This window comes from Lethenteron reissneri, unplaced genomic scaffold (genome assembly GCF_015708825.2).
Source record: "Lethenteron reissneri isolate LAM-NWPU_2019-01 unplaced genomic scaffold, ASM1570882v1 scaffold_120, whole genome shotgun sequence".
NCBI classification, from domain to species: Eukaryota; Metazoa; Chordata; class Hyperoartia; order Petromyzontiformes; family Petromyzontidae; genus Lethenteron; species Lethenteron reissneri.
In genome coordinates, this window is record NW_026890893.1 from 1,439,974 (window position 1) to 1,461,721 (window position 21,748).

Consider the following 21,748-nt stretch of genomic DNA (forward strand, 5'->3'; position numbering starts at 1 on the left):
GTGGAAAGTGGCGTGATCGCCACAGGTCGGGACTCGGCACCGTTGGCCAGCGGTGTCCGGGCACGGGGGAGACGGAGAGCAGCGGTGGGGCTGCAGAGAGAGCAGCCGAGGGGCTGCAGATCGAGGGCGGAGAGGCTGAGAGGAAAGCCAGCAGCGGAGCTGCATCGGGAGCCAGCAGCAGGACTGTGGGAGCGACGGCAGCAGAGGGGCTGCCGAGCGGGAGGTGGAGGAGACTCTGAGCGAGGCGCCATGCGGGCAAAGTTGTACGAACACAAATAAAGGACAACGGAGACAGACCCAGTGAAAGAGTCCTTTATTACACATCTATCCCAAGAATAAGAATTGTAAGAGGTGACTCAGCCTTTCCCATTGCAGCACCAACGTTTTGGAAAAGCCTTGTTTCCTCACTTAACATCATAAATCTTCCTTCGAAACATATTCTGAAGCAGATTAGTGCTGCATAAAGCCACATTTGCAAATGTGATTTATAAATTGAATTCGTAACAACGTATTGAGAGTTAGATTTTTATGTACAATTTGTATTAAGGGATTGTGTGTTTTCTTGGTGTGGTCTGGGACAGTTTTTGCTGTTGTTTTACTGCCTTTCCGAAGCTTTGGAATTTATTAAGCAATTTTAACCTATATACTATATTTATTTAAAGGGCATCATGGTGGCTAGAAAATGTTGTCTTCCTCGCCTGGTATGCAGGAGTTCGGGGGTTCGAACCCAACTCTGATGCCTGTATATTTGGACGTTGCATGTTCTCCCCGTGATTGCGTTGATTTTTTCTGAGTCCTCCGGTTTTTCCCTCCACGTTTAGAAACATGCATTCGACTATTTAGATAATTTTACTGCCATAAATGTCCAAATGATAAGCTACTTTGTTGAGCTAGAATTTGTGGCCAGGTCGCTTTTGAACAATAAGTGAATACCTCAGTGGGCTTTGTCTAACAGGTTGGGGATGGTTTTGTTTAAATTGCACCTTTTTAGGTCATTTGTTTAACTTTATTGTACTTTGCACTCCTATCATGTTTTATAGTTTGATGTGGTAACGTTCTTACCCCGTGCCCCTACTGGACATCTGTGACAAAGAGCTTAATAGCTTATTGGATTGCTGCAGTATAAATACATATTCTGATTTTGATGTATCTTGTCCCCGAGGGTAATTCCGAAGCATATTTTTCTTAGAAGCATCTCTTGTTGCCACGACTGCCTATCTAGAAAAAAGCTTTGGAAATACAAGCCCCGTTTTGTAATTTCGGGTGCCATTACTCTTCTAGAAGCCACTTTTGATCTAAATAGTGAGTGCTAGTAATTGGTCGCACGTGGTTATTTCGGGAAAAACCTACATCTTTGAAGTTTAGGGTTTGTTCTACAATGGGTCTAATTCTCTTTAAGATTCATCACTCAGGTTTGTAGTGTAGCTGATGGGTAATTTTAGGTGGTAGCTTGTTGGCATGTATGGGTTCTCACCTGCTTTATTATTGCAAAAAATATTGAACCTCTTCCATATTTAAGGCATCCTCTTGTGATCCTAGATGACACGTGAATTAAAGGAAGTGGGCAATTTTGCAGCTCATCTTTCCATTGTTGTCAGAGTTTTAACGTCCAGGCCACACTCTTTCCTGGCTATCATCTTAGAGCATTTTCCATTTTTGTCTGCAGAAAATAGTTGGAGAGCTTTAGATTCACTAGGTCGAGATGATGCCATTTTTTTGTTCTGTCTACGTCTGCCTTGCCCACTTGGATTAGCTGAGTGGCCACATGTTTGCATGAACCTCTTCCTCTTTTGTGTTTGGTGGACTTTTGTTTGTTTACTCACAAAGCCTCTATTGTACAGCGTTTCACGCTGGAAACATTTGAGAAAATGGAGAAAAAGAACACGGAGCAATCATACAAGTTGTCCGAACGGCGACTTCGTGAACTATTTCAACACGTGAATGAGATGGACAAGGAATTCATGCAGCCTGGGGGCTATCAGAGATACAAAGCAGCAATGCAGAAACTGGACGAAGAGTATCATGCTACACAGGGACTCGGGGAAGAGGTGACGTACACCCTCCATGTGCATCTTCTTCCTGACGTTTCCTCCATTCTGTAGAGGTTGTTCTTCCTGCTCTTTTCCATGTATTCCTGTCCTGGGACATCACCTAATTGTTACTTCACAGCGCCGCATATACTGCTCACCTCTACACACAACCTATATATAGACCTGCCTCTAGCTCTCTGCCATAATTCTTCCATTTTAAGCATCTATAAATATAAACCACTCTACTCTTTGGTTCTTTCGGCAAAGTCACAAAGAAAGAAAATCTATTAAATAATAGAGTACGACGTTTCGATTGCAACACAAGCAACCGTCATCCGGTATAACTAAATTTGAGAGACAAAACACAGACACGGAGACACACAGACAGACACACAAGCAGAGAGAGACAACACAGACGCACAGAAAGATACGCACAACATAGACACACAGAGACCCAATGCCTCTGTGTCGAGGCCTTAAATAGAGAGAGAGGGGGTTGGGCAGAGAGAGAGAGGTGGGTCTGCTAGGGCAGCTGCTGGAGCAGAGAAATTAGCATGTCAATGAATCCACCCCGAAGCGACCTAGGGAAAGAAGATCGAATGGCCCTACGAGAGCCTGGTATATTTTAGAGAGAGAAATCGTTTGAGAAAACTAAATTTAGCAAATCTTTTGAAAATGTAATGTAATGCAGCACAGAGAGTTGGCTAACACACAGTTAACACAGAGCCTGGTTGATTACGATCTACCAAAGATTGCTAAAATTGGAAGTGAAGTGTGAAATTTGACAAACAGAGACACAGAGAGATGTGTGGAAATCCACCCCGAAGCGGCCAGGGGAGAGAAAGAGCGAATGGAGCTATGAGAGCCTAGTACATTTTAGAGAGAGAAATAGGCCGTTTGAGAAAACAAACTTAAAAACAAATTGGAAATGTAATGCAATACAACACAGATAGTCGGCTAACACACAGTTAGCGCATAGCCTGGTTGATTACGATCTCCAAAGATTGCTAAATTTTAAGTTAAGTGTGAAATTTAACAAACAGAGACACACAGAGAGAGAGAGAGAAAACAACTTACATCCGCCCGTAGAGGTGTTTCAAACTTGATTTGAAGCGTTCGTGACAGCGGGAATTACTCTTTGTTTTTTTCAATAAAGTAATGTAGAAAGAAATGTAATTAAATAATAGAGTACGACGTTTCGATTGCAACACAAGCAACCATCATCAGGTAGAACTACATTTGAGAGAGAGACAAAACACAGACACGGAGACACAGATAGACACACAAGCAGAGACAGACAACACAGACACACAGATAGAGAGACACAACATAGACACACAGAGACCCAATGCTCATTACCAAGGGGACTAAAGAGACAATGTTAGAGCAAGCAGGTTACAGGAGTACTGAAAGGACAGGAGTCCATTGACCTCTCCTGGCCACAACCCATTTGGTGGAGCCAGGGGGAGTTCAAAACCTCTCTTTTTTATTGCAGACTATAGATGTCTGTGAAACAGCACCTTGCTGATAGTCTTGCACTGTCAGAAGTGGCGCAAAGACCAAACTTACTAGAATTATCACGAATGACCGCGAGTGTCATTCACCGCTACCCTTTTACTCTCGTTTTTCTCCCTCAATGTCGATGCATATGTATCATTTTGCATGACACAGAGTGTTATTTGCTGTTCTCTCCTTCCAGAAAGACAAAGCCTACAAAGATTTCATGGAAAAAAGTAAGGATCGTGGACAAAGTATCCTGATGGTGGACAAGACCCTGACCCAAGTTCAACAAGAATAACTGAGTAGGATGCGTTTCTTTTCTAACTTGTTGGCGACATGAATTTGTTTGATTATATTTTTCTGAGTAACTAGGATTTCCACGATATGGCGATATTATGATATATTGCGTAATATTCGGTCCGTAATTATTGCATCATTTGTTTCGAAAAAACATTGTTCATGCACGATTATTGTTGCCAGATTAATTTTTTCATATTTAAAATCATAAGGAAACCATCAAAAACTAAGGCATAATAATCAAAGTAAGCGAAATATCTATTACCCATTAAATTCGCCCTTTGCTGAATGTATTCCAGAGTTATTGATATCATATTTTGCAGAGTATGTAGACAAGCATGTTACTAAGAGTTGAAATCATTGTGGTAAAGTGGCTGAAAACATTTATTAGTGGATGCAGACATTAGACTTTTACAAACTCTATTTGTACTTGATTTGAAGCTTTCGTGTCTGCAGGAATCCATACTCTCTGGTTCTTTCGGTAAATTCACGTAGGTAGAAAAAATAATAAAAGAAAACACGATGTTTCGGTCGCAACACACGTGTAATGGGTTCCGGAGACACTTGTAGAGGTAACTTCCGTATTACACTACAACACTCCAATAGTCCTGATACTCTGATACAGCCTAGGTACACTGCCTAGGTACACAGCCTAGGTACACTACTCTGGCTACGCTCTGGGGTCCTCCGGCTACAATTACCCTAGGGGAGGCTACCTGACTCGACCCAGCCAAGGTGCGGGTCTGGACTCTGGCTTCCTCGGAACTCACCCTTACAAGGACGTAGAGCCGGGAGTCCCAGAGTCCCACCACTGGCCCGCACAGTGTCCCGGCCCTTACAAGGACAAGCAGGACGAGGGGTTCCAGGGTCCTAAGCTGGCTGGCTCGCTGGTCTTGGGTCTTGAGCTGCGACTGGCCCCGGTCGGCCAGGGAGCTGCCCTTTTATGCCTCTTCCCCAACGAGGGGTGGGGTTGTGTGCGCCCCCAGATATCCCACAGAGCACACACAGCCCCCCCCCCCCCCCCCCCCCCGTTGGTGGCGCCAAGGGGCTTAACTGTCTGGGTTGCCTGGGATCTTAGCGTCTGGTGCCGAGGGCTTATCTGTCTAGGATCCTAGAGCCCCCAGCAGCCCCTCCCCTCTTGGGCTGGCACAGTGGCCCCTCCTATGGCACAACATTACCCCCCTCAACGTAGCCTCCAGCCGGCCCGGCTGTCAAAAAAATACAATGGTACAATAAATTATTTGTTAACCATTAGATTGAGTGTATGCGTGTCAATGACTAAATGGATGACAAAACAAGAAAAATGAGAAGAAAGCGCCTCTCCCCCTCCTGTCGTCACGCGTATATAAAAAAAAAACTCCAGGCCACCGATGCAGAACAACACTGTATAAATACATATATGCAGGACGAATGCACGCCCCAACCGCCCACTATACATGATGGCAAGGTGAGTGGCAGCGCGTTAGGACGAGAGTTCGTGGGCGGGGGTCATGAAAATCGTTTGAGTTTGGAGCGAGTTCGAGTGGCAGGTCCATCGGCCGCGACGGAGGTGGGAGGGGACCGACGACCCGTTGTTGCGCTAGTGTCCTGGGTCGCTGATCCCGCGGGCAAGCTTGTTCCTGCTGGGTTGGCCGGGGCGGGTTTCATTCCCGAGGCACCTGAGGACGGGACAGCGGGACTTGCCCGAGAGTTAGATCCAGCATCGTCGCGGCGCGGCTCGTCGGACATGTCACGCTCTCAGCCCCTGAGAAGTGAAGGAGGTGTGTAGGGTTGAATGTAAGGTTTTAGACGTGATGGGTGCACGAACCAATGGCGTGCCATGCTGGATCCTGACACACTGCGGGCGGAGAACGCGAATAATAACAACCGGGCCTCTCCAAGGCTTAAGCAGTTTTGAGGACGTAGCCAATGGTACCTGCGGGCAGTGGAGCCAGGCGTGGTGCCCTTCTACCCAAACGTGGCGGGACGTGCGGAGGTTCCGCAACCGCTCGTTGGCAAGCTGACGGGCTTCTGAGTTATTTTGAGCAGCCTCCCGGGCATCCACGAGACGACGCACATTAGCACGGATGTGGTCGGCAATCTTAGACTTAGGTGCGGGCTGTTTAATGTGCAATTGTACGTCGATTGGGGGGCAAACCTCCCTACCATACATAAGATAGAATGGCGAGTACCCCGTGGCAGCATGGGCCGCCATTCTATACGTGGCCAAGTGGAGATCCCAATCAGTCTGTGACTCAGACACCTGGTGGCTTAGCATGTGTAATGCGAGCAAGGATTGAGGGGGGGCGGAGTCTGGGTCACGTGAGGGGAAGGTGGAGTTAGTCACGTGGGGGAGAGGATTTAGGGAGAGAACCGAAAGGGGATCGGGGAGTTGTGACGGAGTGAAATAGGAGGAGGCCACGCTGGGCAGTACGGAGAGGGTGGCGAGGTTGCCACGAGGTGGCAGAGGTCGACACCGTCAGCCATCGGTGTCAGACACAAGAGAGAGCAGGCGGGCTGTGGAAGGCCAGCCATATACGGGCCAGCAGGAAAGCTGGAGAGACGGAGCAGCGGTGTGGCTGCAAGGCGGTGCAGCAGGGAGACTGCCTATCGGAGCAGCAGAGTGGCTGTGGAGTGATCGCCGGGAGAGACGGAGCAGCAGAGTGGCTGTGGGGTAATCGTTGGGAGAGCAGGCGGGCCTGAGCGAGGACGCCGTGGTATCGAGACCAACGAACCCAATAAAGGACAACGGAGATCATCACATGAGAGAGCATCCTTTATTACACATGGAGGTAAGTGTCCTATGTAATCGCTCGACCATACCGTCAGTCTGGGGGTGATATGGCGAGGTGCGAATTTTGTGTGTCCCTAGCAGGTTGCACACATCCCGCAAAAGGGTGGAAGAGAAAATTTTCCCTTGGTCGGTCAGCAGGCGTTCGGGAGCACCCTTATTCCAGGACGTAGCCCTAGAAAAAGGCCTCCGTAATGGCTGCTGCAGACTGGTTCGGGAGTGGCCAGGCCATGGCCCATCGGGTAAAATATTCCACCCCAACCAAAAGGTACTTATTACCCCGAAGAGTAGCGGGAAACGGACCCAAAATATCCAATGCGACGATCTCATTGACCCGGGAAACCTTAATGGATTGGAGCGGCGGGCAGAACGGCCTAACAGGTGGTTTCCGCCATGCACATTCTGTGCAACCTTGCACAAGGTCAGCCACATCGTTTGCCATGCCCGGCCAGAAAAATTCCAATTGGATTTTAGCTAGTGTTTTCTGAACGCCAAAGTGCAAGAGGCGACTGTGGGTTTCCCACACAAGCCGCCCCCGCAGGGAGGTGGGCACCACCAACGTGTGGGATTGGGACCCCCCATCCCAATGCATGAGGACGCCTTCCCGGATGACAAATGATTCGGGGCCCCCCTGCCCCTTGTGACCCTCGGCATCCATAGCGCGGCGTCTCAATTTGAGGAGGGAGACGTCTTCCATCTGAAGACGTCCCCAGTCGTCCAACCCGAGGCCCAGCAATGCGTCCTGCGGAACTTGCGTGGAGGGAGTCCCGTGGTCCCTGACCCCATCCCTGGCCACGGCCGCAAGGGATGGGGGCGGTACCCCGTCAGGCTGCCTACAATGCCCCACATCCAAAAAACAAGCACAGCGCCCATCGGTCGGCAGTCGCGACAACCCGTCGGCGTTCCCGTGTTGAATCCCCTTGCGGTAAATGACAGTGAACGCAAAGTCCTGGAGGATCTCGAGCCAACGCGAGAGCTGTCCAGATGGTTGGTCCACTCGCAAGGCGTATTGTAGTGCCGCGTGGTTGGAGCATACTGTGAAATGCCTGCCATACAGGTAGAGTCTGTACTGCTTTATGAAAAAAACGATAGCAAGCAATTCACGGCGCGTCACGCAGTAATGTTGCTCTGCGGGCGACAGCACCCTGCTGCCATAGGCGATGACGCGCTCTACTCCATTGACAATTTGCGACAGCACCCCTCCAATTCCGGTGTTGCTGGCGTCTGTATCCAGAATGAACGGAGTGGTAAAATCTGGATAAGACAGGGTAGGAGCATCGACTAGTGCTTTTCGGATGGCATTAAACGAGGCCTGTTCTAACTCTCCCCAATGGAATTTTACCCCTTTGGCCATGAATGCGTGGAGGGGCTTCGCGATGGATGCGAATCCCGCAACAAATCGGCGATAATATGAGGCAAAGCCGATAAAACTCCGCACCTCCCCAACAGAGGTAGGAGTTGGCCATGAGCCCACGCAATTTGTCTTTTCGGGGTCCGTGGCAATGCCCGAGCGTCTGACAATATGGCCCAAGTAACGAACTGAATCCCTCATGAGGTGGCACTTTTGCAGTTTGAATTTGAGGTTAGCCACCCGCATTTTAAGGAAAACTGCCTTCAATCGCGTGAGGTGTTCATCAAAAGTTTTGCTGAACACGATGACATCGTCGAGGTAGATTAGGCAAGAATCCCACTGGAGCCCAGCGAGGACCAGCTCCATCAGGCGCTGGAACGTCGCCGGGGCCAAATGAAGACCCATGGGAGTCTGTTGAATTGGAACAGTCCCTGCGGCGTGCGAAAGGCCGTCTTTGGTTTGGATGTGTCATCAAGGGGTAGCTGTCAAAACCCCGAGAGAAGATCCAAGGTGGAGAAGTAGTGCGCACCTGCTAAGGCATCGAGCGACTCGTCCATCCTGGGAAGCGGGTAGGCATCGGCCACATAAATCTTATTAAGTTTCCTGAAGTCAACACAAAAGTGGAGGCTCCCGTCGTGCTTCTTAACAAGAACGATCGGCGCCCCCCATGGGCTATTCGGTGGCGCAATGACATCGGCCGCCAACATATCGTTGACAGCCACCCATACATGTTCCTTCTCGGCCGGGCTCAACCGGAATGGGTTTTGACGAATTGGAGCGGCATCACCTGTGTCGATGTGGTGGCTTAGCAATTTAGTACAGCCAATGTCGAATTTGGCTTGACTGAAAACGTCGGCGAAATTGCTCAGCAGCGTGCGTAATTTAGCATGCTGTAATGGTGACAAATCAGCAGAAGTGGAGCAAAGCGCGTCGAGCCATCCTGTGTCAGGACCTGGCTTGGCAATAGAAGAGGACTCGCCCCCTACGTGACCCATGATCACATCTTCTGATGGGGCTGGCATCGCGTGAGCAAGCACCATTCCCTAAGGGATAACAGCCGTTTCCAATCCCGCGTTAAGGACCTGGATAAAGGGGTTGTGGTCGCTTCGCACGAGCGTTTGTGCACACACGAGGTCCGACACCCGCTCAGCTGAACACGAAGGCCCGATCACAGCACCCCCCATGAACGCGTCGTAGTCAAGGGGTTTACGAAACCGGAGGGGAACCAATATCTGTTAGCCGGGAGGAATGTGAATTGTACAGGCCGCCAACGCCTGCATCGTCGTAGATGCGGAGTGCAACCGCGTGGGTGTGGGCAGGAAGGCCATGTGTCGGCCGGAGGGGAGCTCAATACACCCCTTGTTAATGAGAATTTTAATGGGCATCTTCCCCAAGAAATTTGTCCCGAGGAGGCACAGAACGGCGAGGGTTGATGAGACCAAAATGGGCCCAACTAATTGGACGTCAGCAATGCGGATCTAAGCATTGATCCGTCCGGTGATGCCCAATGAACCCCCATTTGCGGCATAGCATGCCACATCAACTGGCTGCAAGGGACGGCATGTATCGGGCAGAATGTTATAAATTATGTCTGAAATGATGGTCGCCGACGCACCCGTGTCGATCAACATACGAACATCAACCCCCTCGATGGAACCCACTACGGCGGAGGACCCTGCCGCCGCGGCAACGACCCTATGGGCCAACTCGGACCATTGACCTGGTCCGAGTGCCCGGTTGCTCAATGATGGGGCCGAATCCCCCTCCTCCAAAGCATGACCCCCCTGTGTGGTGTGAGGGTGCGTGCTTGGTGTAAGCGGGGGCCGAGAGTGCGAGATGTCGCGACTCGCCTGGGTATGCCGAGGATACGGTGGTGAGCGAGGCGCCGGGGTCGGAGGTCCTGACGTCCGGCATCGGGGGACCGGACGCCACATGGCCCCGAAGGCCACAGTTGTGGCAGATGATGGACGCCCCGTCCTGGCGCGAGGTTGACCGGTCCCGCTGGTGGTGATCCTGCTGGGATCGCCAGTTGGACGATCCGCGACTTCCTGTTGCCGCGAAGGCCTGATGATGCCCCGAATGCACGTCATAGGCTTGTACATTAGGTGGGCCTGCGCAGGCGGCGATGGTCGTGTCCTCATCGCAATGGAGGTGTGCTTGGATGCACCTGACAGCAAGTAGCGACGTGACGTCGTCGTCGGCTGCCGGTATGGCAACTCGAAGCTGCCGGGCCAAGCGGATGAACTTCTGCAGCACAAGTGACTCCACAGCGTCTTCATCCATGCGAGGGTAGGCAACCCCCGCCATGGCCAGCAAACGCGCTGCGGTACCCCAGCGCCGACTCAGAGGCCTTCTTCTTCCTGGCATCGAAGCGGTGATGTGCTTCGGACGGGGGTCCGTAAATCAGCCGCATCTGATGAAGGGCGTCCGTCAGCGTGGCTCGTTTCGCCCGTGGCACCACAAGGAATGTGGCGAGGGCGTCGTCGTCGAGCATGACCGGGAGGCCGTGGAGCGCTTCATCCCCCGACCAGCCGGACGTCTCTATATGAGAGATGAACCGGCGTTCGAACGCTGCCCACTCACCCCCCTCTGAAGAATATGCCTTGAGTTCCGGCAGGCGTTGCTGGACGTGAGCCCCGCATTTGTTGCCTGGTGACCCGGCTGAAGTTGGCCCCGCGTTCCCAGCACTGTCAGCCGGCGGTGAGGGACGCAGCGCTGATGACGCGGCGTTCTAGGTTGCAGACAGCTGTCATCCGGTAGTGAAGGTCATAGCATTGATGACGCGGCGTTGTTTGGTTGGACTGCACTGGGCCCGGAAGTGACGTTGCTCCCAGCAATCATTGCTCACCCGGCGGAAGTGACATCACACCCGGAAGTATCCCCCACATTTGTGACGGGAACGGCCGCCATCTTTGTGGTGGAGTCGGCGGGCTGGGGCGGCCGCTGCGCCGTCTCTCTCCCTCCTGTCTCCGCCTGTGAGCGACGCATGTCGTCCAGGCTGGAGACGGTGGCGTGGAGCAGATCAGTGAGGCGAAGCAGCGTTTCCTCCATTGCTGCTCCCGACGCTGGAGGAGGGATGGCCGGTGTGGTGGACGGCTGTTTAGCCGGCGGTGCGGCGTCGTTGTCGGCCTGAGTTGTCTGCCCTGTCGCCGCTTGTTCCTCGACATCGCCGTCAGGACTGAAGGTACGTGACTTACTTCTTGTCTCCATGGCCACTCCTGACTCCAAATGTAATGGGTTCCAGAGACATTTGTAGAGGTAACTTCTTTATTACAATACAACACTCCAACAGTCCTGATACTCTGATACAGCCTAGGTACACTGCTTAGGTACACAGCCTAGGTACACTACTCTGGCTACGCTCTGGGGTCCTCCGGCTACAATTACCCTAGGGGAAGCTACCTGACCCGACCCAGCCAAGGTGCGGGTCTGGACTCTGGCTTCCTCGGAACTCGCCCTTACAAGGACGTAGAGCCGGGAGTCCCAGAGTCCCACTACTGGCCCGCACAGCGTCCCGGCCCTTACAAGGACAAGCGGGACGAGGGGGTCCAGGGTCCTAAGCTGGCTCGCTGGTCTTGGGTCTTGAGCTGCGACTGGCCCCGATCGGCCAGGGAGCGGCCTTTTATGTCTCTTCCCCAACGAGGGGTGGGGTTGTGTGCGCCCCCAGATATCCCACAGAGCACACACAGCCCCCCCGTTGGTGGCGCCAAGGTGCTTAACTGTCTGGGTTGCCTGGGATCCTAGCGCCTGGCGCCGAGGGCTTTTCTGTCTAGGATCCTAGAGCCCCCAGCAGCCCCTCCCCTCTTGGGCTGGCACAGTGGCCCCTCCTATGGCACTACACAAGCTTCCATTTTTAGGTGAGAAAAAGTATCTGCTGTTGTGGCTTTATATAGGTGTTGTGTCTTAGAACTAACCACACGGAGACGTCTGCTAGAGGCAACGCGTTTATTACAGCAACTCTTAACAACTCTGCTAAATACTACTGTTACACGAAGGGGTACGGCCCCTTCCACCCAATAGCCTAAAGAAGAGACAGCCTCCCTTCTAGCGTGTCCTACGCACTTCGGGCTACGCTACACGCTGGTTCCTTGCCACGACCCTAAGGGAAGACTGGACCGACCGACCCACCCAGGGTACGGGACTTGCCCCTGGTCCGCTGCAACCCCGGTTCTACCCAGAGCCTCGGGGAGGGTCCAGGAGGGTCAGGCTCACCTCTGGTCTGCAACACCTCGGCTCTAGGGAGAGCCTCGGGAGGGTCACCGGGGGTCCTCGCTACCTTGGGTCCGCTACAACCGGCTCTAACAAGAGCCTCGGATGAGGGTTCCCGGGTGCTGGTCTAGTCTTCAGGTCTTCAGATGTCTTCAAGCTTGAGTTGGCGAACATTTCCCGGCCTGTCCAGAGAGCCGGCCTTTTATCCCCAGGTCGGGGTCACCCCCTCTCCAGAAACTTCTGGAAGGTCTTAGGGGGTCTTAAATCTTAAGGGGTCTTGGGAAGTGGTGGAGGGCCCCCATCCCCCTCAGCCCCCACCCCTTGGGGGGTCTGGGGTGTCAACCTCCGGTCACAGGGGGGCGGGGGTTTGACCTTTGGTCAACCCCTACACACCTCGCTCTCTCTCGGCTGCCCCCTGTCGGCCCGTGAGCGTCGGGTGGCAGGTCAGCTGCTTACAGCGCCTTATACAGGTAGGAACAACAGTGCTACACTGCCCACCAGGGATTATTTGTCTGTCGTGCATAGCCCCCCCCCAAACATGTACGCTCCCGGATTGGTTAAAGTGCGTCACGTGACCGCGAGCTTTCTGTCGTGCACGAATGCGCTGTCCAACCAAGTTTCTGCCTGCCCACTCTGAAGGAACGTGTTTATGGCGCAACTTCGGCATGGGAGGGGAGCGGGAAGGAGTTTGGCTGTAGGTGTTCACAGGGGAGAGAGGGGGAGGGTTTGTGGCGTGCATGGACGGGTGGGGCTGGAGAAATTAGCAAGTAAATGGACTTGAATTAGTAATCGGACAACAAGACGCGGTTTATCACATCCTTCCAATGATTGCTCAATCTGAATCCTTCTTCTCGATTAAAGTTTTGTCTGTGTTTGTATATCTAGATGGCTTCATGAACAAATCTCTTGCAGAGCACCTTGGTCTCGGAGAAAACAATGTCATGTGTGCCCACAGCGTTGAAATAATGATCCGCCACCGCCGAGGTGTTGGTTCTGCCGTGTTTCAAATCCACTTTGTGTTCGCGAACCCGGTCTGAGACGCGGCGCTTCGTGTCTGCAGCAGCAGTTACATTGGTGAAACGAAGTGTAAATGTGATCACTCGACTCTGGCCCGTGTGAAAAAAAATACTATTTTAAATGGTAAAAAACACCATGTCAAATTGGGTAATTATTTTCCTCTGACTTCACTCCACTCAGCTAAGGCTGTTCGATCGGGTTCTGTGCAGGGTCCTATTCTATCTTCAGTCTATGTAAATGCTATGACATCAATTGTATCTCATTGTAAGTATCACACAACGGACTTTGTGACTGTCAGGGTGGTGGCTTGAGGGATCAAGTGACCAGTTCTGGTTTTACAGCCGTCTGAAGGGGCAACACCAAAAGAATAACGCGTGGGCTGCGATATTTATGAACTCAAAATTACGCATGCTAAGCGACCTCCAATCAAATGCATTACACTCTAAGAGCAGAGAGGCTGAACTTAATGGAAGTGGTGTGTGCTGTTGTATAGGGTAAAGTTGCTGCACTTGTTACTACATAACATGTGTGCAGTCTCCACCTTGCGACGCAACGCCTATTAACAGAACACAATAGCGTACAATCAACGACCCACCTCACAATCACTATCAGCGTACCATCCAAACACGCTCAATTAACCACCTACCCAGGTAATCCCAATTAAACTGGCGTCTGAGTACTGTGGGTGTGAGGTGTAGACTGTCTCCCCCATTGTGCCGTCTTGATGACCTAACGACATGGTGTCGTGCATTCGATAACAGTGTCGCGGGTATCGGTTTTGTTTAAGGTCACTGGTTGACATCGAGATAGAGCCCACGGAGGACTCACAGGATGCAGGTCAACCTCGTTCCACCCCGCACCCGATCCTTGCCTTTGCCCCTCGGCCCGTAATCAGTCCTTGCTGGTCCTGGCCCTGAGACTGAAGTCCTGGTCGCTAATTCAGCCCACGCACTTGCAGTGGAGTGGCTCGACTCAGCCCTGTCAGCAACCTCAACTTCTTCCTTAAATTCTTCAAGTTCTTCATCAACTTCTTATTCAACTTTTTCTGCTTGGATTGACCGACTCCAATGCGAGTACAGTTCTTCAGCCCTGCAGCAGCATGTCCCGTGTTTGAATGGAGATCTCAGGCCACGTTCTCAGGGGACCCCGGCTCTCAGATATTAACCTGGTGGATGTATTTCTCCCTTCTCACTATCTCTCTCACGAGTTTTCTCCCTCTCCCGTGCTTTGTGCTCACCGTTCACGCAGTTTTTCCTTTCTTTGCAGTTGTAGAATTGGCATGGTCAATCCATGCCACCCATATCACACACACACACACCCCAATGTCCTTACAATTGTCCTTACAATGTCATGGCGCTATGCATGAAAAGGCAGACAAATGTAGCATCAACCAAGGAAAGAAGAACCGAGGAAGACATTTGAGAATAACTAAAGAGAGATAAAAACAGTTTAAAAACAGAGATATTTTTAAGTTGAGATTTGGAGATCTGGAAGTGTCCCGGAAGTCCCCTGACCTCGAAGGGGCAATCAGTTCCAGAGTTTAGGTGCCGCAATTGCCAAGGCGCCGTCATCACTCCCAAAGTGTGAAGTCTGGAGGCCGTAGCAACAAGGAGCAATGCACAATGTGAGGATCACCGCAATGTCCTTACCATTACGTTTACATACGTGTCGTCTCGTATAACGAGCAAGATGCGTTCCGCGAAAATTGCTTGGTAAGCGAAAACTCGTTAAATGACCACCGTTTTCCCATTGATCCTCTCCCATGTTGCAAGCTGAGATACGTTTCGGCCTCAAAATGTTCCCATTCTTGAACAAACTTTTTTTCTCACGCTGGAAATACAAATCATGAATTTTAAAATAAAGCAATGAAAAATGTAAAACTGACCACACTCGAAGAACCATAGCACTTGCGGGTGTCGTGCATTTGTGTTGTGTGAAGAGTAGTACATGATGTTAGTCGGTGGAGGGAGTAGAAGGGGCCCATGCAGGATCGCTGGTTCAAATATCACTCGCCACTGATCTTAGCCGTGGTTCTGAATCGAACCAGGGTCGCTGTCATCACCCCCAAGTATGAAGCCTGGAGACCATGGTGACAGTGAGCAATGCACGATGTGAGGATCTTAATGATCTCGATGGAATATACATGGCTGAAGGTCATGGATGTAGGGAGGAACAGGTCTTAGACATCCCACAACACCAAAGTGCATTGTAGCTCGGACAAACAATTGCACGGTTATTATTTATTTTTGTTAATGATGCCTCAAAAACCTGAAATTCCATTTCTTTCCGAAATGTCCCGTGGTTACTCTTCCATTTAAATCACCATCCAATGTTAAGGTTTCAATATATATAAAAGGGACATTTGTGGATATGTGTGTGTGTGTCTGTTCGAAATGTTTAGCATACTTCCTAACATGCTACAAACTTGAAATTTGGCATGTGGGTACGTTCCATACTGTACACAATGTAAAAAGTATAAAATATAAAAATATGTATATTGGGGGGGGGGGGGATGACCATGAAGTATGTGGCGTCAACCTGCAACACACCTGAGTTAAGCGGTCTGTAATGCTTTCCCCTACCAATGCTTACCCCTACCATATGGCTCTTCGCACGCCGTAGTTCTAGAGCTGTTAACAGCGTGCCGGGAGACTTTATGTGGCGCTTCGTTCCTGGCCGATGAAGCCATTGGCTTCTCGGAGTTTGAATACATATCCGTGCGAAGAACGGGTACAACTGCTATCTTTAATATAAAGCAGAAAATGCATCTGTTTGTGTGAAGCAGCAAAAACTCTCGAACGCTGAGCTCACGTCATGAAATTTGCACAGCTGATGCTGTCTGGAATTTCTAAGTGAACGCGACTATTTTCAACTCGCCCACGTCATTCCCTTCCCGAGTTGCCAAAATCGACCTTACGTATAAGTGGGTTAAGGTTGAATTTCCTTGAGTGAAAAACATCAGATTTAGTTACGTTGATTTGTTTACGATTTTTTCTTTCTTGCAAGCATTACATTTTTTTCAGGGTTTTTCAGACAATAATCCAAGACCCGGGCAAAGCCAGGTAGTAAAGCTAGTATTGTATAGACAATATACACCTCTGTTCACATACTAGTGCGATACTTACTATTGATATATTAATATTATTTCGTCACTTAATTTAGCTATAAATGGTTTAAAAAAGTAATTTGTCTGAGCCAATTGTCGCTGAAGGAAATGTATTTGTTTTAATATGAATATTTACACCGTGTTCAGTCTCTTCCGTAAGTAGCATTCTTTTTGACTCTAGTTTATATTTGGTTGTCTTTGCTATGATTTATACTTGCTGCGTTAATGTGCAGTAGAACCCATCCTCTTAACGACGGTAATTGGTTCCACGAAACCGTTCGTTCAGTGATTTGGTCAGTAAACGAGTATCGCAAACACACGTCCCCTATCATTCGTTCTGATAGCATCGAACATTCCCCCTTTTTCACCCCAAATAATTACTTTCTAATTTTTAAACAATTGATATTAATACATAAGTATACTAAAAACATTATGAACATATAATTAAAGAAGAATGTATTTATGAATACTTACTCTACCTACGTCAGCCTGTCGTTAACAGGGGAATAGTCAGTAAGGGAATACATTGGGTTCTATAGAGGCACTGCAATACTATACACTACTATACACTATACTACTGTAGGACTCGTACTCTCGTCTTTCTTGTCTCATTTATTCACGCATAGAGTTCACACCTCCTCCTCATCATCACTCCGTGTCTCTCCATTCGCTCCGATGCCCAACCCGCCATTAACAACACTCCATGTCTCCCCGTTCGCTCGCTCCGCTCCGCGACTTCGCTCGCTCACTCTCATTCTCTCCCAAGGTCCGTTACTCCGCTGCTACCCTACTCTGTACTCACTCCATCCACTGCTACCACTGCTAGCGTACACTGTATTCTCTCTAGCCACTGCTACCGTACACTGTGTTCTCTCTATCCACTGCTACCGTACACTGTGTTCTCTCTATCCACTGCTACCGTACACCGTGTTCTCTCTATCCACTGCTACCGTACACTGTGTTCTCTCTATCCACCCTTATCATATCTATTCCTGCTCACTGCTGCTCCGTCTCTGTCCCGGGCACCAACCACTCCAACTCCAAAACCAAACAAGGCTCCCGTCTCTCCGTTACGCTGTGCCCTTTATCCCCGCACCAATCAGTCCCAATCAATTATCTCACCCCCCGCTTTGCTACTCGCCCCCAGGCCCCCAGCCTCACGTGACCATGTTATTGCCGCCAGGCCGGCGCCGGTCATTAGCCACTCACCCTCCTGAGCAATCACCGGCCTGCGTCCTCAGTCACCCCTAACACCTGTCGCGTCTCTTAACGACCCCCCCTTAATGCCACGACAACAACAACCGTGTCCTTAGATGCTCCCACTGTACTATGCTCGCTTGCCTAGCAACACAACGCGTGGCGCGTGATATTTCAAGTCCTACACTACTATACACTACACTATACACTTCACATCGGGCTCTATGGAAGCCTGTCGACAAGCGATTAGTTGTTAAAAGGGGTGGTTGTTGAGAGGGGCTCTTCTGTACTTTTTTTATGCTATTGCTCTAGTCACATTGGGCACTGATCACTTTATTGGTCTCTTGACTTTTACCCAGTTAAACAAAATACAATAACTGAAACACCTGAGAACGATTTAAAACCATGTCAAATCAATACGTTATCTATACACGGATTACCCTGCATTGTGGCGACCACCTGTCATGCGTTTTTCAGGATTGTTCTCTCGTTAGGGTTATTATCCTGGGGAATCTGTCGGTCTAGGACTTTGAATTTGGATATTTAAAAATGAATTTTGTAAGTTGTGTAATAATACACCACACTAGCAGGCCATGTGGGCTGGTACTGTGACTCACAAACTACTGGTTACCACCGAGCGACATAATCTCCCACTAGTAGGCAAGTGGCAACTTTCAGTCTGGGTTCACACATTGTGCCACACTGGGACAGCTGCTACCATGGGGTAACACTATGACCCCCGAGCATGACACTACAGCAGGGCATCTCGCACCCCCCGCGGATGCGTGCACCCCAGGTTAAGAACCACTGGATTACAGTAACACCTCAAAGATTAACTCGGATGGTACTAGACATTGGGGCGAAACGAGCACTACACTTTGAAATGCCACTGTCATGATGAGTGACCGTTGTTGTTTGTTTGTGGTTTACGTCTCCGCATTGCTCTCCTGATTGCGCAGGTCATGACGGAGTTGTTTGACGAGAAGCTGAAGGCGATCGAGAATCACACAGACGAGAACATAGCCAACATAAAGTGTAACTTCGTGAAGAAAATGATGGAGTTTTTTCAGCAAAAGTGAAAGTGTGTGATCTGTTAATACCATATTATCAAAATTTAAAGACATTGTGAATTTAGGGTATACTTTGTCAAGTGTCTTATAACGTGGAGGATATAGCAGAGCTTAATCAAATGTGAATACGGGTACGGGCTTGCTTTGGAATTTCACATTCATGGTTGCAAAATCCTCAAACCGTTACACTGCATTGTAAGCGTGTAATAAAGAAAAGGGGAGCAGACTCACTCATCCTACAAGAGAGCTTTTAGGATGAGGGGGTCTTGGAGAAACATCTTCCAGATGATGATTATGAATGTGCTGCTTTGAAATGTGGACAGATTCCGTCTGGAACATGTATTATGTCTTAATGGCCAGTGATGGTGTTTTCTGTCCTTTGGCTGCTAATGCATTGCTATGGAGGACCATCTCCTGGAATATTTTTCTGAACAACTACATTAAACATATTCTTTGGTTCTTTCGGTAAAGTCACGTCGGTAGAAAAATAAAATAATATACCATTAAAACATATCTTCCTGAAGATACTGTATTGTTTGTATTAATTAAGACCCCCCAATTTGTGTCTTATAAAGCAGAGCACATAATTAGAGGATTCCCTGATAGCATTTTTTATGATGCAATATTAAGGTTTTTTGGGGGGGGTTAGATCGCGTAAATATCAATGTGTCGTTAAAGCCGCCAGCACCACCCAACAAAGCCAAGTAGTAAGGTTTGTAAAGTAAACAAAACGTAGTTAATCTGTCACTAGTTCAGCACTAACCGGTGTGTGTGTGTGTGTTGGAGTTTAAACCCACTACAACATTTACAATTCGAGTACCTGGTGACATATCGCTAGTAATTACAACAACAACCAGCAGCATCATCAGGTAACAGCCCAGAGTTGTGGAGAAATCCTCCTGCTGTTTTGATCTTAAATAGACGGGGGTAAATGTAATGTCGTCACTGTGTGCCTATCAGGTGCAAAGATCCGGGGGGTTTAATGTGTTTATAGATACAGACAGTTCCCGGGTTGTGGAAGACCCGACTTATGGAAGTCCGCGCTGGCAGAAATGCTCCCATAAATCATGTTGGGGAAAAATCAATGCGCTGCAATGTTTGCGTTAGTTACGTAAGTGCAAGTAGTGCAGCGCGGTGAGGTTGCGGATGAATACCGCGGAGCGAGGCGTAGAGGCAGGGCTCCAGCTCCCTCTGCAGCTCTCTCTGCAGCCCTGCCTTTAAAACAACGTATGTCTGATGTTGACCCCGATGATTGTAATGCCCGTCTCCTCTCCTTCCTCCTCTAGCAATTAAGTCATTCGTCATTAACAACTATTTCCAGCTATGGGATTTTATCTTGACTTTGGGGGAAAATTGGTCAGTTTCCGATGTACGGAAAGTTCGGGTGACGGATCGTTCTCGGGAACCTGACCCTTCCATAACCCGGGGACTGTCTGTATATAGATACGTCAGTTTCCAATATCTTTGTTATTATAATTTACAAATTTGTTATATCGTTTTTGTTCTTTGCTCTGCTTTCAGTAAGAATAAAGGTGACTTAAAAATGTATTCAACAGCACTTCTCACAACATGAGCCTGCCATCAGTCTTCTGATCGTTGCACCTTTGCAATCTATAACACGTACAATCTGTACGCCGTGAAGTTACACAAAACACAATTAAATAAATAATGTAACATATTGCGGCATCAGCTACTCAAGATAACAACATGTAGCAGAGTACCAGTTTAATGACCACTACCCCTATCACTACACCTACCCCAACCCCTATCACTAAATCTATCATTACCACTATCAATACCAGTTTAACATGTACCCCAGCCCACCGATACTATATACAAATGGACACCCGCGCAAAGAGAAAAAAAAAACAACCAGAGTAGGGCAAACCAATAACACCGCACACGCAGACGCACGCGCCCCCGGCACACCCACAATCCGCGGTAGCCACGTCGTGTGTCACCACCCGTCGGTACAATAAAGGATTGCGGAGTCGTCACACGTGCGGCACCTGGGGATTCACAGAACTCCGCTGAGGGTTAATCCCCGCGGGCTCGCAACCTGGCTCGTCGGACACATCACACACATGGCCCCTGCGTTGTGGAGATGGAGTGAAAATGCGCGGGGAAATGAAGGGTTTTAGGCGCGATGGGTGAACATACCAGCACCTCCGGCCCCACTGAACCTTAATGCACTGCGGGCAGATGACCCGAACGACGTCGACAGGACTCCTCCAGGGTCTCAGCAATTTGGGCGACGTGGCCAATGGTATCTGCGGGCAGTGGAGCCAGGCCCTGTCACTTGCAACCCAGACGTGTCCGGATGCACGGAGGCCCCGCAGCCGTTCATTGGCCAATTGGCACAAATTAGAATTTTCCCTTGCCGCCTCCCGTGCTTCCGTCAGCTTTTGAATATTGAAACTTATGTGGTCCGAGATCTTAGATTTGGAGTTGTTGGATGTGACCCGCAGCCGCACTTCAACTGGGGGGTCGACGTCCCTGACATACATTAAAAAGAATGGCGAACAGCCGGTTGCCGCATGAGGGGCCATCCGATATGCGGCCAGAACACCGAGAATTTGCAAATCACAATCAAGTTGTGACTCGCTGACCTAGGGGTGGTATGGCGACGTATGATTTTCTGCATACCCAAATGGTCGCATACTTCACGCAGTAAGGTGGAAGAAAACATTTTCCCTTTGTCAGTCAATAGACGCTCAGGAGCACCCTTGTATTGACGCGCGCTGCCATCCCATTTTATCAAGAGGCCATCACGCAAGATAACAGACGCGAATCCCCCACGGCCCTTATCCTCATCGGGCCACATAGTGCGGCGGCGAAACTTCAGAAGGGAAACGTCCTCCATTGTGAGGCGTCCCCAATCAGCGAGGTCGAAGCCGAGAACGGAATCCCATGCGACAGGCTCGTCAGCCCCCTTGGAGGAACCCACCCCTGAGGAAGCCACTTCGGCCGACGCCGTGAGGAGTGGGGGTGAGCTGTCTACTGGCTGCTTACAGTGCCCCGAGCCCAAGAAGCATGCTCACCCGTCGCTCGGTGGTAACCACGACAAAGCGTCGGCGTTCGAGTGCTGGGTACCATTCTGGTAGGTGACAGTTAACAAATAGTCCTGTAGGACTTTGAGCCAGCGAGAAAGTTCACCGTATGGTTGGTCAACTCGCCGCGTGATCAGACCGCACCGTAAAC

General features: G+C 49.8%; 1 protein-coding gene across 2 annotated transcripts in view; it reads left to right on the plus strand.

The window, feature by feature from the left end:
- LOC133361695 (guanylate-binding protein 1-like) overlaps positions 1-20,093 on the plus strand; it is a 141,597-nt gene extending 121,504 nt beyond the window's left edge. For both annotated transcript variants that reach the window (XM_061580697.1, XM_061580698.1), the window contains 3 exons: positions 1,842-2,048; positions 3,730-3,832; positions 18,437-20,093. In XM_061580697.1, the coding sequence (XP_061436681.1) occupies positions 1,842-2,048; positions 3,730-3,828 (306 nt within the window). In that variant the 3' untranslated portion in view covers positions 3,829-3,832; positions 18,437-20,093. The remainder of the gene's footprint in view (positions 1-1,841; positions 2,049-3,729; positions 3,833-18,436) is intronic.
- The last annotated feature ends 1,655 nt before the right edge of the window (positions 20,094-21,748 follow it).